General features: G+C 47.2%; 2 protein-coding genes across 3 annotated transcripts in view; both read right to left on the bottom strand.

Annotated features, from left to right (window-relative positions):
* Positions 1-5,314, bottom strand: part of LOC145715203 (EF-hand calcium-binding domain-containing protein 13-like) — a 15,547-nt gene extending 10,233 nt beyond the window's left edge. The window contains exons 1-3 of the mRNA XM_081794902.1: positions 5,248-5,314; positions 3,598-3,669; positions 425-568 (exon numbers count right to left, since the gene is read on the bottom strand). Coding sequence (XP_081651028.1) covers positions 425-568; positions 3,598-3,669; positions 5,248-5,314 — 283 coding nt within the window. The remainder of the gene's footprint in view (positions 1-424; positions 569-3,597; positions 3,670-5,247) is intronic.
* Positions 4,324-21,943, bottom strand: LOC144615270 (pleckstrin homology domain-containing family M member 1-like). Of its 2 annotated transcripts, none has more exons than XM_078442177.2 (7): positions 21,855-21,943; positions 18,605-18,693; positions 14,848-15,095; positions 12,487-13,113; positions 6,355-6,581; positions 5,267-5,425; positions 4,324-4,421 (listed from the first exon to the last, which is right to left on the bottom strand). In XM_078442177.2, the coding sequence occupies exons 2-6, from the start codon at positions 18,650-18,652 to the stop codon at positions 5,337-5,339; spliced, it is 1,239 nt and encodes a 412-aa protein (XP_078298303.2). In that variant the 5' UTR covers positions 18,653-18,693; positions 21,855-21,943; the 3' UTR covers positions 4,324-4,421; positions 5,267-5,336. The 2 variants fall into 2 exon arrangements, with proteins under 2 accessions (XP_078298303.2, XP_078298306.2); XM_078442180.2 differs by having other exon boundaries at positions 4,324-4,399.

The raw sequence follows: 21,943 nt of genomic DNA, 5'->3' as shown, positions 1-21,943 counted from the left end.
AACCTTACAAGATTGTAGATACGCTAGTTCTGATTCTACCTGTAAGGCAACTAACCTACTAAGAAAGTTGTAAGTCCAATAACTTTACTTGGTACAAACCAGCAAAGCTAGGTTTTCTATTCACAGAGCTGGAATTTCCAAACTATGTGTTAGTCACTAAATCAAGATCTATCTAAAGAGAGTGGATACCAATGAGCCCACTCCCCCACAAAATTTCTACCTGCTTGCTAAGAGTATTCTCATTAACTGTAAAAAAGGACTTTAAAAGAAAGTCTCCTCTTTAAGGACATTTACAGCAATACAAGCAAATACCTATAGATATTAGCTCAAAGGAGCCCTATTCGCTTGAACAAAAACCTTGCACACTTTCTTCAGTTACTCCTACCCAAAACAAAAAAATGGATAATAATATTTAAATGCTTACCAGAAACAAGATCTGACTGAAGAATTTTCTCTACCTCTTCTTCAGGTGACTTAATCCCAATATTGCCTAGAAAGCTCTCCAAGTTCTTCCCAGATATCATGTCACCTTCAAGCCCATCAAGAGCTAAGACAATGTCTTGTAACTCTAGAAACAGAAAAAAGTGATTCGGTAATTGAACTAACCTCTGACTTAAAAAACAACAGTAGCCATCACTCAAGACTTTTGTCAGTGGTAGTCCATGATTTATGATCACCTCTTGAATAAGAAATCTCAGTGAAGAATCCAGCCCTCAGGAAATTCTAAGTCCAGCAAAACAATATGCTTGGTCTGCCATGTTTCTTTGGTGCTAATATAAAATTGGCACAACCAAAATGGTTGCTATGGCTGAATTTTTCACTGCAATGACACAAAGTAGTTATTTTAAACTAGAGCTCTAATGGTAGCAAACAAAATTAACTCATCCTGGTGGAAGTGAAATAGATTTCAGAATCATGAGAAATGTAAAATTGTAAACACAAGTATCACAAAGACTCACTCACCTTTTCTTTTCAATTCTACCAAGATCCAGTTGTACTCTGGCATCTGGAATTTTGCTTTATTTCCAGCCCTTTCAAAGGAGGCGGTGTTAAGTACATTCAAATCCTGGCTCCAGGATTTGTGACCTGAAACTATCTGACCTTGAGCAAATTATTACTATTTAACCCCTCTATCAAATTCAGTAGTCTTATATCTAAAATAATTTAATAATACTATCTACCTCACACAGTTAATATGGAGATTAAATATATGATGTATGAAAAACACTTAAAACAACATTAGGTATATAGCAAACACTAAGTGTCATATTAATAGCAATAAAGTTACTATTATTATTATTATTATTATTATTATTATTAAGCCTTCAGGAATAGCTGCAAACAGTAATCACAGCTTCTTAGTACCTTCGATCCCGCTTCACTTTCTGTCCCCCTAACATCTCAGCGAGGCAACTGCAAATGACAGTCACCTAAAAACCTGTATCAGCTCTGCTTGTTTTACCTAAAGCTTGGTTCCCTTTAAAATATGGTTTCTTTGCACAGACACCTTAAGAGGAGTCTGCTCATCCTCCCATGCTCCACATAGGACCAGGAAGCAGAGAAACACTCCTAAGATTCTGCTGTCTGGCTATTTTAGTTCCACCTTCAATCAAACCTATCCCTCCCCTGAGATTCAGGCCTGTCATTGACCTACACTACCCTCCGGACACCATCATCTACTGACTTTCTGATCACTCTTTCACCTTCTTGGAGGATCTTTGGTCACCCTGCTCATAATCCTCCCTCAGCCCCATTTCCCATTATCATCTGATGACAATAAGAATGACCTTGACCTCTCAACTCCAAAAACTTTCACTTCCTTTCCAAAGTCATCCAGATCAATGGCTATCCTTAATCCTCATCAATACCTAGAACTGCCTGCCCAACCTCTAAAATCTTCAACTACAAGATCAGACACTGACCATAATCCCTTAAAACTGTGTGTATACTGAAGGAAAGCATAGAACTTGATCCACAATATGCCTGTTTTCTCAGCCCCTCCAAGTTTGTCAACAAATAGTCCAGGCACAGTGAACTAACCTTATCAGTCAGTAATGAAGGGAACAGTCTGAGCATATGACAGTCAACCTTGCAAGGAGACTTTTCTAAAAAGAGCAGTTTCAGGCCTGCTATGTTAACACTTTTCTTCCAGGGTGGCCCTTCCTCACTCTTCCCTGTAATTATTGGCCTTTTCTTGCACTGGCTGACAGATTCCAGTGTCAACCCCCAATCATTATGACCAGCTCCCAGATTCAGGTACCTAAACTACACCTTTCTCCTTTTTCACTGTTCTCCTTTCTCAATGGTTTAGTTTCCACTTTTTTTTCCTTCCTCCACATAAAAAGTTATCTGTCCTGAATACCAGTCTTTCTGAACTCTGTTTTCTGATTTCAAAATTAACTACCATTTACCAAGTATATAGTATGTGCCTAATAATTAGATTATGTGCTTTATATGTGTTTTTGCAGTTGATCCTGACAACTCTAGGAGAAACGTGATTTTATTAGCTTCCTTGTTTTAAAGATGAGGAAACCAGAATGACCTACAGAGACTACCCAGCTGGTAAGTCAAAAACCCACAAACCACCATGTATCAAACTCCATAGCCCATGTTCTTTTCTACCTGTATGCATTGTTTCCTATAGCACGGCTAATCTATTTCACTATACTATATTGATGCTAATTATGTTACGTGACCCAGGTAACATATTTATATGTCAACAGGGAATTATTAAGTACTTTTCTTAACCTAAAAGAGAAACAATGATGTTAAAAATTTTATACCAGGGCAGAGTGGTTATGAAAAATCTGAAAAGTATCTATCTACTTCTTTACACCCAGAAATGACTCCGCTTCCGTTTTCCTAAACATATACCTATGTTGTTATTCTTCTCCTGACAGCGCTCATTGACCAAACAGTCATTTGAATGTTATTCAAATAAATTACCAGTGATAATTAAGTTTTAAACTTATTTTCCCAATAGAAAAGTACACAAACTCCATGAGTATGATCTCCATTGGTTTTAGGTCTATGATTTAACTTTTAAGCAAAAATGGAAGTCAAGTGGTAGGAAATAGCCATGGTACCAAAATGCACATGGTCACTCTTGTATGTTAACAAAATCCAAAGAAAGGAACATGAGGAATGTCTACTAAAGGAAGAGGTAGAAGATTTCTGAGAAATTCTATAATATATAAGCCTTTACACAGGGTAGAGTCCTAAGTCTGAGGCTAAAAATGGTATAGAAAATTTTCATATCTGAAAAATTGTAAAGCTAGTATCTGACTTTACATAAAGTCCAGAACAAAACACACACACACACACACACACACACACACACACACACACACACAAATAACAACAACAAAAAAAGGGATTTAAAATAGGTTACACAGGCCCCATTCCAGAAAAAGGCATTTTTCTTTCATCATGGATGCTGCCAACTTTTAATCAAAATCAAGTTTTGCCTGCCTTAAAACAGATCAATGCCAACATGGTAAGCAGAAATTAACAGAACTAGAAATTCTAAAAAACAAAACACAAAGACATCCATTCAATAAAAGTAAATTTAACAGTCACAAATAATTTACTAGTTACCTTTTAACCTGGAGGCATCACGAATATCCTTTACCACTTGTCCAAATTCTTCTATTTGTACTTCATCATCTTCTGCAAGAAAAACATTTTTTTTCAGTTTATTTATTTATTTTGAGAGGGGGGGGGGAGGGGAAGAGAGAGAGGGAGAGAGAGAATCCCAAGCAGGCTCCATCCTGTCAGCACAGAGCCAGACAAGGGGCTCGAGTCAATCAGATTCTCTATCCCAGCCCCTTGGACTCTGGGGCTGAGACTAGCCAGTCTCCGTGACTGCTCAGAACATTAGCCCGTTAACTTGGGGGCAGCCACAGTCTGTCCTCTGGAATGGGGAGCAGAATATACTGCTCTACAAAGAAAGTAGTGAAGGAAATGCACGAGGAGGCAGAAACTTGTCAGGAAAGCCACACTGACAGTTCCCAGCTCCGCCTCCGTTCTCTTCCAGAGAAGAGACCCCTTGGGTAAGCTCGGTGAGACACCTTGTCCCCTCCGAAGCCATCTCCCTCAGCTAACTCAAGTTCCTTTGCTACTGTGTCCAAAACAGTTTTAATACAACATCAGAGAAAGACCCAGATCCCAAGTCTTGTAAGTCCCAGTTCCAAGCCCGCCGCTCTCCCACATTTTTCTAGATGGTTAGAAGGGGTGGAGTCCTTGCCTCCTGTCCCCTCCTGTCACTACATCCTTCTTGGGGCTCTGCCTGCTGACTTAGTCCCACAGTGACCTCCTCACCAGTTCTTCATTCCCCCTGCTCCAGACACAATCTTTTTCACACAGTTGATGGTTGAGAGAAGATCGGGGCTCAGCAGTTCTGAAGGGGAGACAGAGAATACCTGTGAGAACACAGAGGACAGTCCCAGAGACTGAGGCACACACCGGCTCTCCCCGCCCCCCGGGGGCTGAGTCCTTCCAGATTAGGCAAGGGCTCCCTCCCAGAGGCCCATGGAGATATCCCTACAATGGCTGCTAGAGGTCAAGGGTGGCTAGGGGTGGGGGCAGGAGGGGCAGGAGTAAATGTATGTTTACTACCACACATCCTAGCTAGGGTACATGCTGGTTCGCGCCACGTTTGAGGGTTTCTAGGGAAAGGAAATGTCAAAACAGGCAGCACAGAGGCCGAGGTAAACCTTGCCTAATGAGAGAGGCTCTTCAGGTGAAGAGTGCAGGGATGTTGATCAGAGTACGAAAGAGGGAGTAAGGGGCAAAGTCATGGACCTGTGGAGCCTCCACGAGTGGCTCTGAGGTGGGGAGTTTGCCCTTGGCCTCGAATCAATCAGGCCATTGACCAAAGTCAGGACTTGATGGTTAGAGCTGAGCCTTCAGGGCCACCAGTCTGGCATTCAGCACTGGTTCTATGAGCCTCAGTTTGCTCGTCTGTAAAGCGGGGATCATAATAGTTTCCACCGCATGAGAAGCTGGCATGTGAAGTGCTCAGCATACAACACACTCTCGCTAAATGTTGGCCGCTGCTGTCCTCTGTTACTGGGTGTGCAGAGCCTTTCTGGAGCCTGCACCCCGGAGAATCTCCTAACCGGAGGGGCATCGTAGCCACTAGTGAAATCCTCTGCTCAGCAAAGGCACTCCTGGGTGCATTCCCAGGCTTGGAGTGGGACGAGAAGTCCTGTGAGTAGACCCCACTCATCCTCTCCCCTCTCCCACCCTGAGACCCCGGCCAGACCTTTGCAGTCCTCGTGGCAAATGTTTTCCGAGTGACTCTTGTGATCATTGCACCAATAGTGGCTGTTGATCTAGAAGACGCCATAGTCGAAGCTGCCGTCTGCATTTTCATTTACCTTTGATAGGTTGAAGTTGCTCTCCACAAAAGCCAGGCACAGCCCTTAGAACAGGGAGAAGAAGGTTTTTAGAGGGCTCTGAACTGAGGGACAAAGGACACGGAGGAGAAAGGGAGACGGGGAAGCAGAAGAAAGGAACAAGGCCTAAGAGGCTAGACGGGGCGAGCTGGCCGGAAACACCCATTAGCTTCTCTCCTCGCCCTTCGGTCCATCCACCTGCCCCTCAGTACAACCGCTCATCATCCCGCTGTCCATCCGCATCTCCTGCACTTGATGATCGCCTACTGTGTGCCATGACCCGTGCAAAGCCCAGTGAGGGACATTCAGCTGGGGCAAAGGCAGCTGGTGCCTTCAGCAAGAACGAAGACGCACCCCTTAAAGGACCACAAGACAAGATAAAACGAGAAGGACGGCACAAGACAGGTGTGTGCAAAATCTGGGCAAAAGGAAGCTAGCCCCACCAGGGAGGAGGACGAAGCCTTTGCACTGCCTGCTCCCTCTGCCTGGAATGCTCTTCCCCAGACATTTGGGTGACCCGGTCCTTTGCCTCATTCAGTGCTGCTCAATGTCACCTCCTCAGAGAGGTATTCCTTGACTTCCCCTTCAAGGACAAGGTTACCTCTCACTCCCCTGGCTTTATTCTGCTGCATAACATTTATCACCACCAGGAAGTGCTTCATATGTTTGTGTGTTTGTTTGGGACTCGCCTCTCCCCCTAGAATGCGAACACTGTGAAGGAAGGGGCTTTGTTGATGTCTCTGTCCCCAGCCCCTAAAATAGTTCCCGGTACATAGTAAGTGCTCAGTTAATAATATTCAGTGGAAGGAATATAGAATGTTGGGAGGGGCTTCTCGGGGAGGGCTGCTTTTTGAACTTGGCTTCGAAAGATGAATGATGGAAAGATGGCCACATAGGAGGTGACCAGGAGCAGAAGAGGAATGGGGGGGCGGGAGTGTGAGAAAGCAGCACTCACAGTCACTCAGGGAGTAGCCCTCAAACCTATCCAGATCCTCCTTGTGCAGCACTCTGGCCAAGTCACAGCGACTGATGAGCTTGGCCTCATTTATGGCAACGAGGCAGCTGACCAAGGACATGAGTAGCATCCTCATCATCTTCGGAGGGGAGAAGGTGCAGCTGAGGGCCTGTGGTCCCGAGGATCTCCCAGACGTGCTGCTGGTCTCCTCTGAGCACCTGAGGAATCTGGAGACAGCAGCCAAATGTCCCGGCTCACTCACGGCTCCCCGCCTGGCTATTTCTCTTTCCTCTCACCATTTTATACTTTCTTTTACTACAGAAACTTTCAAACATTTACAAAATAAGAGAGAATAATATCATGAATCTCCATGTAGCCACTGCCCAGCGTCAACAGTGAAAAACCGAGGCTGATCTCCTTTCATCTATAGGTTTTCTCCTGTTTTAGCCATTCTCACTCTTGTAAAGGACACCTGGCTATGGGCAGCATTTGGGTACAGGGGTGGGGAGTGAGGCTGGCAAAGGAGACTGATGAGCACTGGACTTTACTGGTACTTGCGTGTGTGGGTTTGAACATGTGCTCTCGTAGGAAGGGCCAGGCCACTGGGTGTTGGTCTGCCCTCAACCCCACGCTCCCAGACGCATGATATGTGACTTTTCCCAAGGGTATACCCTGCCATGTGCAATTCCTGAGAGGCTGTCTTATAAGCTCTACACCTTTGTTTCCACTCAAAACTGGGGTCACTCAAGTAAAAGTGACCTTGTTGAAGAAATAAACTTCACTTTCACACTCTGTGTGTGTGTGTGTGTGTGTGTGTAGGGGGAGGTGCAAGGGGCGGGGACTCTGGATTCACATCGCCTGCTTTCAAAGGTTGGGCTGCAGTGTGACCTTGGGCAATATACTTTACCTCTCCGGGCCTCATTTGTAAAAGGAAGATATGCCAGTACCCACTTACTAGGGTTGTCATGATGATTAAACGAAATGATAAATGCCTAAATCTTGGTTTTGCATTCCCCCCCAAAATAGGAAGCAAGACTTCTGGGACAAAGGTTGATTCCTAGGCTGGAGTTAGGAAAGAGTATAAAATAAGTCTGAATTATCTTGTGCTAGAAAGTAAGAAAGTGCTCAAAATATGGATTGGGGCACGTCAAATGGACATGAGAGCCAGCTCAGAGGGGCACCCACTGGCCAAATCTGGAACACTTTCTTGGTAACAGCTTTATTGAGATAAAATTCACAGTACATAATTCACATACCGCACAATCACTTAATTTAAAGCGTGCAGCTCAATAGTGTGTTTGCAGAGCCGTGCGACTATGATCGCGGTCAATTTTAAAACATTTTCATCAACCCAACAGGAAACCCCATACCCATTAGCTGTCACTAATCCACCCCTCCTCCAACCCCTGCCCACCACAAGCCTACTTTCCATTTCTCTAGATTTACCTAACCTGGACACTGCACACAAATAGTCACACCATAGGTGGCCTTTGAGCCCGGCTTCTTTCGCTTAACGATGTTTTCAAGATTTATTCATGTTGTGGCAGCCACTGGGATCTCATTCCTTGTGATGAATCCTTCTTTTGTCTCTCTATTGATCGTTTTATAGACTTTTGGGCTACTTTGGGGCTATTATGAATGACGGTGCTGTGAACATTCACGCACAAGTGTTTGTGTGGACAAATGTTTTCATTCCTTCGGGCATATACGCCAAGGAATGGAACTGCTGAGCCATAGAGTAACTTCAAGTTTCAACTTTGGAGCAACTGCCTGACTTCAAAGTGGCTGTACCATTTTACATTGCCATCGGCTTTTCCACATCCTTACCAACACTGGTTACTTTAAAAAAAAAAAATTATAAAGTTTATTTAGTTATTTTGAGAGAGAGAGAGAGAGAGAGAGAGAGGGTGCACAAAAGCTAGGGAGGGGCAGAGAGAGAGGGAGAGAGGGAGAATCCCAAGCAGGCTCCTCACTGTCAACGCAGAGCCCAATGCGGGGCTTGAGCCCACAGACTGTGAGATCATGACCTGAGCTGATATCAAGAGGCTCAACTGACTGAGTCACCCAGGTGCCCCAACGCTTGTTTGTTTTTTTAATTCAATTTACTCTTTTTTTTTAAGTAGGTTCTGCCCATGACCCTGATGTTGAGAGTCACCATGCTCTATACCAATGGAGCCCACCAGCACCCCCCCCCACTAACACTTGCTATTAACTGTCTTTCTGATCAAAGCTCTCCTAATGGGTGCCAAGTCGTACACATGATGGTTTGGATCTGCATTTTCCTGGTGGCTAATGACGCTGAGCATCTTTCTATGTGCTCTTTGGCCATTTGCATATCTTTGGGGAAATTCAGTATTCAGATCTTTTGCCCATTTTCTAGTTGGGTTATTTGTCCTTCTTTATTGAGTTGTAAAAATTCTTTATCAGATGGGAATGCAAGCTGGTGCAGCCACTCTGGAAAACAGGATGGGGGTTCCTCAAAAAACTAAAAATAGAACTACCCTACAACCCAGCAATTGCACTACTAGGCATTTATCCACGGGATACAGGTGTGCTGTTTTGAAGGGACACATGCACCCCCATGTTTATAGCAGCACTATCAACAATAGCTGAAGTATGAAAAGAGCCCAAATGCCCATCGATGGATGAATGGATAAAGAAGGTGTGGTATATATATACAATGAAGTGTTACTCGGCAATCAAAAAGAATGAAATCTTGCCATTTGCAACTATGTGGATGGAACTGGAGGGTATTATGCTAAGTGAAATTAGTCAGAGAAAGACAAACATCATATGACTTCACTCATATGAGGACTTTAAGAGACAAAACAGATGAACATAAGGGAAGGGAAACAAAAATAATATAAAAACAGGGAGGGGGACAAAACAGAAGAGACTCATAAATATAGAGAGCAAACAGAGGGTTACTGGAGGGGGTGTGGGAGGGGGGATGGGCTAAATGGGTAAGGGGCACTAAGGAATCTACTCCTGAAATCATTGTTGCACTAGATGCTAACTAATTTGCATGTAACTCTTAACAAATAAAAAATAAAATTAAAAACAATAAATTAAAAAAAATAAAAAATAAAAAATTCTTTATCAGATACATGGCTTGCAAATATTTTCTCGCATTCTGTGGGTTGCCTTTCACTTTCTTGATGGTATTCTTAGAAACAAAAGAATTCAATGATGACGAAGACTGTTTTCTCTATCTTTTCTTTTGTTGCTTACGCTTTTGGTATCGTAGCTACAGAATTAATACAGAATGGTTTCTAAGGTAGTCTGGGACAGTTTGGCCATCGACACAAATAAAGATAGCGACAGGGGAGCTTGGCCGGCTCAGTTGGTGGAGCGAGCGACTCTTGGTTTCAGGGTCATGAGTTAGCACCCCACCTTGGGCCTAGAGCGTCTTTGAAAAAAATAAGGATAGGGACAGATTATAATCTAGTGAAAGAGATAGGAATCCCTGAGTCCTTAATAGTAATAAATAGACAAACAGATACATAACGGGGATGGGGTTGGAGCTCTTCCTGACAATAAGATGGTGAGTGATAAACGTGGAGGTGGTCATGAGGTTGGAAAATCATCACTCTGCAGCCATCATAGATTAGTTTGGGCAAGAATCATCAATGGATATTAAATCTAAGGTGGTGGGAAGCTTGGTGAAGAACTGGATGGGGCACCTGGGCTGGCTCAGTCGGTTAAGCATCCAACTTCGGCTCAGGTCATGATCTCGTGGTTCATGGGTTCAGGCCCAGCATCGGGCTCTGTGCTGACAGCTTGGAGCCTGGAGCCTGCTTTGGGTTCTGTGTCTCCCTCTCTCTCTCCCCCTCTGCCGCTCACACTCTGTCTCTCTCTCTCTCTCTCAAAAATAAATAAACATTGGGAAAAAAAAACTATCAATGCCATGAAAACACAGAATGGGGCTATTTCTGTCACCGTGTGCATGTGTGTGTGTGTGGTGGGTGTGTGCATGCGTATCTTTCCCCTGAAAGCAGGTGTATGTTCCTGAGAGCAAAGGCCTAGGTTCCTCCACCCACAGGCTGCTGCTTGGGCAAGATGGCTGCCCTAATGGCCTTGTTTCCTCACAGATGTCTTCTAAGCTCACTCCGTACCAGCCCGACTCTTGATTTTGGCTTGGGTCATGATCTCACAGTTCCTGGGATCAAGCTCTGCATCACGCTCTGCACTGACAGCGAGGGGCCTGCTTGGGATTCTCTCTCTCTCCCCCCGCCTCTCTCTCTGCCCTTCCCCCACTCATGCTCGCTTGCTGTCTCTCTCTCTCTCTCTCAAAACAAGTAAATAAACTTGAAAAAAAAGTTTATCATGTTCTACCTATTAGATGAGCAAATATCCAAAAGTTTGATAATACCTTCTTTTTTTTTTTTTTTTTTTTTTTTTTTTTTTTAATTTTTTTTTCAACGTTTTTTATTTATTTTTGGGACAGAGAGAGACAGAGCATGAACGGGAGAGGGGCAGAGAGAGAGGGAGACACAGAATCGGAAACAGGCTCCAGGCTCCGAGCCATCAGCCCAGAGCCTGACGCGGGGCTCGAACTCACAGACCGTGAGATCGTGACCTGGCTGAAGTCGGACGCTTAACCGACTGCGCCACCCAGGGGCCCCAATAATACCTTCTGCCTACAAGGCCGAGGGGGCACAGGTACATTCCTGACAGAGTGTAAACAGGCGATTATCTATGAAAATTGTAGATTCATTTATCCTTTGCCTCAGCAATTCTGTTTCTGGGACTTTACTGAACAGAGATAGTTGCATAGAATTAAAAGATCACATACACACGGTTATTTATAGAAAGAGTGAACTCCAGTGTCCAGTAAATACAGGGCTGGTCAAATAAACTAAGGTACATTCATACAATGGAAACACATGCCATAGGGGGGAAAAAAAATTAAGAAACTGATATGAAGCTCCAAAACAAAAATTCTGATCTCTTCTAAGACAAGGTATCAAACAGTATATTTATAATAGCTTTGTGGGGATGGGGCAGAGATAAGAAATATAAAAGACATTTAAAAAGTCTATTACAGATCTATTAACAGATATTAACAGTTATTAACAGATCTATTCATATCTGTTAGATGCATTTAGAAACATCAGAAAAAGACATGTAAAGGGGGTGCCTGGGTGGCTCGGTCAGTTAAATGTCTGACTTCAGCCTAGCTCATGATCTCACGGTTCGTGAGTTCGAGCCCCACGTTGGGCTCTCTGCTGTCAGCACAGAATCTGCTTCAGATCCTCTGTCCCCCTTTCTCACTGCCCCTCCCCTGCTCATTCTCTCTCTCAAAAATAAATAAATAAACTTTAAAGAAAAGAAAAAGAAAGATGTAAGGAATTAATAATTATGGTTACAAAGGCGGAGAAGACGTTTCACTGTAGGTAGACTTTTTTTTCTTACCATAAAAATAAATCTATTAAAAAATGAGTGTTTAAAAAGGGCCTGAACGAAGAAGGCTCTGCTGGGGTGAGCATGGTACAACATAGAGAGATGGTGACTCACTACCTTGTACACCTGAGACTAATATAACACCGTGTGTCAGCAATACTCAAATAGAAAAAAGTTCTTTTAAAGAGACAGCTCTGCCCAGTGTCCCTTCTCTAGTCAAGTTCATTGCTCCCTGTGCTCTTCCTCCACTCACTCGCTTGGCCCCTTTTGTGCACCACCTCCTCCAGGCCTCATTCAGGGTCTGTGTCCTTCAGAGGCCTTCTGGGAGGTCGCAGCGGAGCACCCAGACGCGCTGGGCTTCACTGCGTCTTTTGGAAGTTGTATATCTAACTCCGAACCGTTGGTTTCCGCCCTAGAGGCAATAATATTTTACACGAAGCCTCAGAGAAATTAGGTAACTGGTCGAAGATCAGCCAGGGGCAGAGCTGGAGCCTGATTCAGCTCTGAGCCCTCCCTGAATCCATTCTCCTCGCTGCCCCATGTTGCCTCCAGTTACAAGTCCCGGCAACTCCAGTCCCTGAGGAAGAGCCACGATCCCCTTTTCCTTTATGCCCTTAGAGAGGTCAATGCTCAGTGACAGGCAATCACATGCTATAGGGAGGGAGAGAAAGAGGAAGAGGAGAAGGAAGGAAGGCAGGGGGAGGAGAGGAGTGGGGGAAGGACACTCACTCTTGCAGAGACGGGTCTGAATCATCGGCATTTGCTGTCCCCAGGTCGGAGTCGTAGGACATGGGCTCCTCGGAACGGTCTGGACTCTTGGAGCCATTCTCTTGGAGTAGGCAGCTATCAGAGTTTAGGCTGCAAGACAGCTGGGATGAACCGGCGGTGTCCAGGCTGAGGGAGGAGGCCGTGAGCTTCCGGTTCCGTCGGATCTTATGGCCTGAGTGCTGGACTTCGATGTCCTCCGAGCCTGAGGAATGGGAAATTGAATCCAGAGACTCTTTCCGCTGTAGTTCTGTCCCAGAGGTGGTGAGGGGGTCGAGCTCAGAGAGCGGGCAAAGCCCAGAGAGAGCCAGCGGGGTGAGCGTCCACTCGTTTAAGATGGCGGACTTGTAGGAGGGCTCGAAGGATAAGGACGTCAGTCCCTGCAGGAAGCTGAGGAGGAACTCGCCCTCCTCGGCGTCTCGAAGCAGGGCTGTGGGCTGATAGTACTCGCACAGGCGGGCGGGCTCCTGGAGGAGCAGCTTCAGGTAGCACTCCATCAGGCCGTCATTGAGGGCCAGCCTCAGCCAGGCCCGGCAGCGGCCCACGTCCGTGCTGACAAAGATCAGGTGCTCCAATTCCGAGACGATGTGCCTGGGGGTGGAGAGGACAGGCTTGTTTCAAGAAGTGAGTTCAGATCACAGAGGATCATTTTATCCACTGGTGAGCAGGAGCCAGTAATAACGACTGCAAGTATATACAGGCTTGGGAAAATATCTCAGATAGCAGTGTTCTACAGGGAATTGAGAAATATTTAGCTACAACTCCCCACTTTTTCAAGGTTACTGTCATGCAGGATAATTGCCATTTTAGTTTCAACTCCCCAGGCGCCCTTGACATCACCTGCTCATCCGGCATACATGTGATGAGCCCCTAAGTGCCAGGTCTTTGGAGCTGTGAAGATACAGGATACAGACATGGTCCTGCCCTCAGTCCAGGTTACTACCTTTCAAGGGCACACGGAAGTGAACCCTGTTGTCAGTAGAGCTGGGGTGGGGGGAAGGCAATCACTTCCAGGTTGCAGTAAGGACAATGCCTTAGGCAAGGCATTGCGGGATTAGGCATAGGGATTAGGCACAGGCAAGGCATTGAGCTGGGCCTTGAGCGATTTCAAGCCGCAAAGATGGAAGGGGAACCTCAGGCACCAAGGACTGACAGAGAAAAGGCACCAAGGGTAGGGAAGCAGCAGCTGTGTAACAGGAGTGGTGAGCACTCCCGTTACAGCACGGGGAGGAGGAGGAGTGGCTGATTGGGTTGCAAAGTCAGGTGATGCAGGGTCTTGAGCATCCAACCGGTGAGGCAAGGTGGGGCAAGGGTCCCCACACCTGGCTGTGCGTCAGAATCACCTGGGAACCTGGTCAGGATACAGATTCCGGGGCCCCAACGAAGTGAATGGAACTCCAGGCTAGCACTGGGGAGCCTGAGAGTTTTTACACCGGGAAATGACTTGACCGCAGTCGCGCAGACTTCTGGGTGGGCTGCTCGGGATAAGATCATGTACCCAACTCAGTTCCCGAACCCTTGGTCTGATGTAAATGCCCTTCCTCTGACCATCACAGTGCCCTGAGCACGTCTCGCCCATAGGAGTGCGTGCGCCACAGGGCTCAGGGAATGAGCTCGGGTTAGCTTAAGCTCAATAAATGTTGACCAGCTGCCTGACCTAAGGACAGACACAATGAGATAAGGGGGACAATCAGAAAGCCACTGCCACCTAGGAGTGAGGTAAGAACCTGAGATAGGGCGGTGGCAGTCAGCATGAAAAGGAAGATACAGACTGACAAGGCACCTTCAGGCTGAAGGTGGCATTTAATAGCCCTTAGAGGCAACGTGCCAGCAGCTGCTTGCTCCAAAGCCCAGGCAGTTAGGGCCAGGGCCGCAGAGGCAAACGTCCCAGGGTGGATATTCAGATGATCTGGATTCCACGTCTTTAAAAAATGCCATAGCCTGTTAGGATATAATACTTAGCATAGAGATGTTCAAACATTCCAAGGCAGGGTCAGCAAACCTCTTCTGTTAAGGGCCACTTAGTAAAGATTTTAGGCTTTGCAGGCCACACATTCTCTGTTCCAACTACCTAACTTTGCCACGGTGTGGCAAAAAGGCGGCTCCTGCTAAAGGCGACCAGCCAGGGGCCTGAGCAGCCCCAGGCCATTGCCTGTGCGCTGAGGGGCTCTTGAGGCTTGGTCTAACAATAACCCCTATCTCACCCATCTCCATTCTAGAACACAGAGCATCTCTGCTGCTTTCCCATATAGCTGTAGAGGGAGAGCCCAGGGTCACCCACACTGAAGCTCCTCCCCAAAGCAAAGCCTCCCCTGCTGATCTCACTTGTGGGTGACAGCTTTCAGGAGGGGCCAGAAGACAGGCTGAGGCAGAGGCTTCTGGTGGGCGCTCTTCTTCCTTTTCCCTCCGGCCTCGGCTCGGATGTGCTTGGCATGCAGGCCGTGGATAAATACGGCCTCCAGGGCACTGCACATGGTGTTGGCATCTCCGTCTTCGCTAGTGACCACTGTGTCCGAGGACACGTACTGCTTCTGCAACGCCTTCACAGATCCCACTAGCTTCTTCTTGATGACCTAGTCGGTGTCAGACATAACACAGGCCTTTAGAAGATCCTGCGGTGACCCCTGGAAGGTAAGTGCTTATCACCAAATACACGCACACCCACACACGTGCTCACGTCTACCTGTGGGTGTGTATACAGCAAAACTAGCACAAGCTAATCATAGAAAACAAAGATGGGCGCCTGGGTGGCTCAGTCGGTTGAGCGTCCGACTTCGGCTCAGGTCGTGATCTCACGGTTCATGGGTTCGAGCCCCACGTCGGGCTCTGTGCTGCCAGCTCAGAGCCTGGAGCCTGCTTTGGATTCTGTGCCTCCCTCTCTCTCTGCCCCTCCCCCACTTGCACACGCACGCACGCTCTCTCTTTCTCTCAAAAATAAATAAACGTTGGAAAAAATTTTAAAAAAAGAAAGAAAACAGAGACAAAGCATAGAGGAGAAAAGGAAAATTACGTACTTATACCACCCAGAGATAGTTATTTTTTTGCAAAGATATTTGTATATTTTTCTTTTGTTTTGCTTTTTAAACCGAACTTCAGTGATTTGATAGCCATAGAAATCTTGTGTTTAAATACCGGCTCCATCATAGTTACAGGTGTGGGAGCCTGGGTGATCCATCTAGGGCAGGGGTGAAGCTTTCCACCTTGTTTAGGGGTCTACGATTCCATGAAGAGGCAACAAGTGCCACTTTAGAACCATAAAAACACCAAGAAAACAGGAGCATGGTCCACATTAAGAAAGATCGTAGGGGGGCGCCTGGGTGGCGCAGTCGGTTAAGCATCCGACTTCAGCCAGGTCACGATCTCGCGGTCTGTGAGTTCGAGCCCCGCGTCGGGCTCTGGGCTGATGCCTCGGAGCCTGGAGCCTGTTTCCGATTCTGTGTCTCCCTCTCTCTCTGCCCCTCCCCCGTTCATGCTCTGTCTCTCTCTGTCCCAAAAATAAATAAAAAACGTTGAAAAAAAAAAAATTCAAAAAAAAAAAAAAGATCCTAGGGGCACCTGGGCGGCTCAGTCAGTTAAGCATCTGACTCTTGATTTCAGCTCAGGTCATGATCTCACGGTTTTTGAGTTTGAGCTCCGTATCTGGCTCTGTGCTGACAGTGTGGAGCCTGCTTGAGATTCTCTCTCTCTCTCTCTCTCTCTCTCTCTCTCTCTCTCTCTCTCCCTCTCTCTGCCCCTCCTCTGCTCATGCTCACTCTCCCTTTCAAAATAAATAAAATAAACGTTATTTATTTAAAAATATCTTTTTAATGTTTATTTTTGAGAGAGAGAGAGAGAGAGAGAGAGACAAAGTATGAGGAGGGGGGAGGGGCAGAGAGAGAGGAAGACACAGAATCCGAAGCAGGCTCCAGGCTCTGAGCTGTCAGCACAGAGCCTGATGCAGGGCTCAAACCCACGAGCCGTGAGATCATGACCTGAGCTGAAATAGGACGCTTAACTGACTGAGCCACCCAGGCGCCCCTAAAATAAATAAATAAACTTTAAAAAGAAAGAAAGAAAAAAGGAAAGATCCTTGACCTGGCAGTCAGAGGCAGATGTTAGTCTCAGCTCTGTTGGTCAACAGCTGGGTCACTACAGACATTTCACTTAACCTCACTGAGCTTAATTTCCTCATCTGTTAAACGGAACGAATACTTCCTGACCTACAGCACAGGAGTTGGGGGGCGGGGGGATTACTCTGAGGGCAGGACTTGCTTTTTTTTTTCATTCTTGCATCCTCAACACTTGGCTTGGTTCCTGACACATGTAAGTATTCCGTTAAGGTCTGTTACATAAATCAATTATAAAATACATATATGTAAAATCCTTTGGAAAGATAAAGACAGTTCTGTCATAGTATAAGCATGTCAAAATTACCTATGTGTTTTGGAAAAGGATTGGGAGGGAATACAGAAAACCTGGTTTGAACTGTTAGCTGATAGGATTATGGATAAATATTTTACTGTTTTATTTTTATCTTAGCCCAAACAGTTCATGTTAATGTTCTTTGAAAAGTCGAATGTTCTTTTTTTTTTAAAAAAAAAAATTTTTTTTTTTAATGTTTATGTATTTTTGAGACAGAGAGAGACAGAGCATGAACGGGGGAGGGTCAGAGAGAGAGGGAGACACAGAATCTGAAACAGGCTCCAGGCTCTGAGCGGTCAGCACAGGGCCCGACGCGGGGCTCGAACTCACGGACCGTGAGATCATGACCTGAGCCGAAGTCGGACGCTCCATCAACTGAGCCACCCAGGAGCCCCTGTTTTTTTTTTTTTTTTTTTCTTTATAACAGCTTTAATGAGACACAATTTACATTGCCTAAAATTCACTCATTTAAACTATACAGTTCAGTGATTTTTGGTATGTTCACAGAATAGTGAAACTACAGCCACTACCTAATTTTAGGACATTTTCATTGTCTCAAAAAGGAACACTGTGCCCATGAGCAGTCACTCCTCTCTAGTCCCCTCTCCCTCAACCCCTAGCAACTACTAATCTACTTTCTGTCTTTATGGATTTGCCAATTCTGGACATTTTGTGTAAATGAAGTCATACAGTATGCAGTCTTTTGATGTTAGACATCTTTTCATATGACTTATGGGTCATATACTTCTTTTATTGTTTGCTTATTTGACTGGAGAGAGAGAGAGAGAGAGAGAGAGAGAGAGGCAAAGAGAGAGGAGGACAGAGGATTCAAAGTGGGCTAGGGAGTGACAGCAGCAAACTCCCAAATCGTGAGATCATGACCTGAGCCAAATGGACGCTCAACCGTCTGAGGCACCCAGGCCACCCTAATGCCCTCTTTTCTTTTTTTTAATGTTTATTTATTTTTGAGAGACAGAGAGAGACAGCATGGGAGGGAGAGGGCAGAGAGAGAGAGGGAGACCCAGAATATGAAGCAGCCTCCAGGCACTGAGCTGGCAGCACAGAGCCCGATGCGGGCCTCCGGCCCATGAGCCGTGAGATCATGACCTGAGCCGAAGTCGGATGCTCAACCGACTGAGCCACCCAGCTGCCCCTTCTTTTAATGTTTACTTATTTTTGAGAGAGAGAGAGAGAGAGAGAGAGAGAGAGAGAGAGGGAGAGAGAGGGAGAGAGAGAGAGAGAATATGCATACATGTATGTGCCTGTGGGGGAGGGGGCAGAGACAGAGCGGACCGAGGATCCAAAGCAGGCTCTGCTCTGACAGCAGAGAGCCCAATGCAGGGCTTGACCTCACAAACTGCAAGACCATGAGCCGCTTACGATCATGACGCTTAACCGTGTGAGCCACCCAGGCGCCCCATATGTATGACTTCCTTTGAGAAATCCTTGGTCTTCAGGCAGCCCCTATTAAAATCCGTTGTTTTTTATCAATTCCCATTCTATCACCAATAAGATGTTCTAGAAAGGGCAGGGTCTCCTCAGAGCCTGCTTCTGCTATAACTCTTTCTCAGCCCGAAGCCTCGCTTTCCAGACAGTACTCATTCATTTCAAAGTGAGGAAGACCAATGACATGGCTGTCCCGTGCCCCCTTCCCCACCCTTGAGCCTCTCCGACTGCCTACCGGGATGGCAGCCCGGGGGTCCAGTCCATTCTCCACCACCGAGAGCATTTCCGCTCACACTGCAGCTCCCTCGGAGAATCACATGACACCTGCAGAGACAGACGGCGCGGCCAGATGAGCAGGTTCCAGCTCACCACCCCCAGCCAATTCTCCCCCTCCCCCCAGCAGGCAGCGGGTCAGCCCATCTTCCTCAAACTGCAATGCAAAGGCCTCTGAATTCAAAAGTAAAAGCCAAGAGTGGATTTTAAGGAAGGAAACAAGGGAAGAGAAGAAATCTGAGGGCTCGAATCTCAGGAGGTGGGGAATCCTATGTGCCGTGGGTGGGTCCACCCTAATCAGGGCATGGAGAGGCCTCTGTATGCCACACCAAACGCTGGCACAAAAAAGCAGGGAATGAGGGGCCGATTTGGATACAGAACTAAGGGTGCGAGGGGGATGCTGCCGCTGGAGGTGCCAAGAGCCCACGTGGACCAGGAAGCAGGGGCTCACAATTCACATTCGGAGCCTCTGACTCCTGTGCCAGCCCGATGTCTGCCAGCTCGGCAGGGACAAGCACAACTGAAGGAAGTTTCCAAAGGGAGGGCCTCTTGCTACATAGCTGCTTCCCCTCCAGGCACGAGGGTCCAGCTGGAGCAGCACAGGGACACGCCTAAAGGGAAACAACACGGGTTCGAATCTCAATTTGCCACTAACCACTTAGGCATGCTAGGTGGGGCACCACGGCAGACGTCTCAAACGGAGGTTATGAATGTGGAAAACGCCCAGCACAGTGCCTGACGGTACTAAGGATAAATGGTATCTATTACCCCGGTTGGATGTGGCCAAGCCTTATAGGCAAAGGCCACTGTCTGAATGAGTCCGCTCAACTACCTGAAGTCAGTACACAGGTAAATCCCTCAGGGCACTGGCTTCCCCCCCACCCCCCCGGGGGTGGCTTAGGTGGGGGGGGGGGGGGGCTCAACCTGAGCCTCGGGGGGTGGCTGTTGGCTCGCCTGGACCGCCCCAGCCACTTGGACGGACCAGGATTGGGCAGGCACATTCCCATCTAAACAGATCTCTAGTGACCACGCTGCCGAGCATGGAGGGACACCAAAAAATAGGTCATCGCTGTCTCTGTTCTCAAAAACCTATGGCCCAAAGAAGTTATCAAATGGAGGCATGATGAATGGATTTTGTACTGTTTACACACATTGCTTCATTCATTCCTTGTAACCACCCTAGGCGAGCTCTTTTATTATCCAGATAAATCAAAGCTGACCCAGGTCAGGGAACTTCCCAAGATCCCAGGGCTGATCAGTGGCGGGCTCTACCACCTTCGGCCAGGATGACATCCACCCTTCTGGAAGAGGCGGGTGTGAGCTAGGGCTAAGGGGTGGCTGGGGAGGGGGCAGGGAAGTCTTGGGAGGAGGGCTCTCCAGCTGGGGGCCCAGGTGGCGGGATGCAAGGGAGCATCAGGGTTGAGTCTGGCAGGAAAGGTTTACAGGCGAACAGTGAGGCATGGAGAACGGCAGGGTGGCCCTAAATGATGAAAGACGCTCTGATTCAAGCCCTGGCCTCTGGATCCGGCAGAGGGTGAACAGGACCCAGCGCCGACCTTCCTAAGTAAGGACATGCAAAGGCAGATAGGTGTGTGGAGGACGGCCCCCACGAAACCAGCTCTGGTCAGCGCACAACAGACTGACAGGAGGAACACTAGCCCCTGGCCACAGCCCATCAGACTGTCTCTCCCTCCACCACTTTCCCAGCTCCTACCCACTGGGAATCCTCAGGACCCTTCGCTGGAGACCAGCTCCATGCTCTGGCCACCAGGGCACCGGGAGAAGGGGACATACTATAGAGTCGGTCCTGAAACCGTGCCTGATCCTAGAGGCTGGGTTTCTTCAAGGCTACCCTACGCAGCCCTGCAGGCCACGTTCAGGCTCGCTGGCTTTGAGACCCTGGCATCCAATCCCCTCTGGCAATTCCGGGGGCCTGCCCTTCTAGACAGAGCCTCAAGCCCTAAAACTGCCCTTCCCTCAGCCGGCCTCAAGGCTTGGGCCTCAGCAATCTGAAGAGGAAGACCATTGAGGCCTCATCAACTAATTCACTGAATATAATATTCACTGGAGGGAGGGAGGCTTATCATTAAGTGGGTGCTCTGGCCAAGTCAGGGTCTGCTGAAAAAACAAAGTAAACTGACACTGAGGTCAGAGCAGGGCCAGACAAGAGACAACTGTGACCTAAAACAGTGTCGGGAACGTCACAAAAGGACAACAGTGCAGAGAAACCTAGAAGAATTGCCACTTGACAATTCACAAAACAGAACTGAGACGTGGGGGTCAGGCCAAAGTTCCGGGCACATCTTTCCTTGCAGGAAGCCAAAGCTCCCTACCTACATAGGCCTGTCGGTTCTAGAACGCCTCAGGAAGGCAGGAAATGGCTCAGAGGCAGGACCACGACCATCTACGATGTGAGATCTCTGGGCTCTGGGTCTCCTGACTGCTAGGTCAGCACTCCAGCAGGCTCCTTGGGTGAGCCAGACCCCCATCTACCATGCTATGGGACTGGTTTCACTTTCTATCTTCAGAGCTGTCTTCACTGACACCAAGAAGCAAACGAAAGAGGGGTGGGTCTTCAGGAGACCCAGAAGAAAGAGAGCAAGTAGAGAGTTCAAACATCCCTGATACAGTGGAGCAGAAAAGGTGAGTGCCGTGTGCCTTTAGGAAACTCTTAAGTCACCCTTCGTCTACCTCTGCCCCTCTGTATTGGTTCACTCTGGCACAGGATCTCATTCTCTATCCTCATTTAATTCTTAAAACAATCCTGTGAGAGAAGGATGAGTATCCCTCATTCACAGAAGAGAAAACTGAGGCTCAGTAGAAACATGCCTCAGGTGAGGGACAGAATTTTCTCATTCCAAGCTCTGTGCCTTTCGTCAGTTCATACTGTCCCAGGTCCTTGGTTCAAAGAGTTTCAGGCAAACTTATTATTCACAGACTCTTCAGAAGCTCCACCTTATCAAAGAAGGCCTAACACTGACAAGAAACAATCTTGCCCATCAGATCTGTGGCCCCAACTAGCTGACCACAGGTCCTTTCCATGGCAGCCAGGTTTCCGAGCTGTCCCTCCTCAAATGTTCCAACACACAGGAAGGAATCGTTGGGGTTGATTCTCTTCGTGATACTGCCTGGCCTTCTATAAACATCCAATTTCACTTCCTCCAGAGACTAAGGAAGAACGAAAAGAGGAGAAGGACTCAGATGAGACTTACATTAGAAGAAGAAATGGATAACCTGGCTTCACCACTTTCGAAACACTCCGTTCATCAGTAAACAGCAACCTCTTCTTCTTAGAGACTTC

The sequence above is a fragment of the Panthera onca genome (assembly GCF_046562875.1).
Source record: "Panthera onca isolate mPanOnc1 chromosome E1 unlocalized genomic scaffold, mPanOnc1 haplotype 2 h2.Chr16_ul_9, whole genome shotgun sequence".
In the NCBI taxonomy this organism is placed as follows: Eukaryota; Metazoa; Chordata; class Mammalia; order Carnivora; family Felidae; genus Panthera; species Panthera onca.
Note: the sequence above shows the minus strand (reverse complement) of the source record. Positions and strands in the feature narration are given on the sequence as shown.

Coding starts and splice junctions, on each gene's coding strand:
- LOC144615270 (XM_078442177.2), bottom strand. CDS start 18,652: ATGCTCTCGGTGGTGGAGAATGGACTGGACCCCCGGGCTGCCATCCCG. Junction 15,096..18,604: donor ACCCCCGGGCTGCCATCCCG/GTAGGCAGTCGG, acceptor GACACCGACTAG/GTCATCAAGAAGAAGCTAGT. Junction 6,582..12,486: donor TCAGACCCGTCTCTGCAAGA/GTGAGTGTCCTT, acceptor TGCTGTCTCCAG/ATTCCTCAGGTGCTCAGAGG.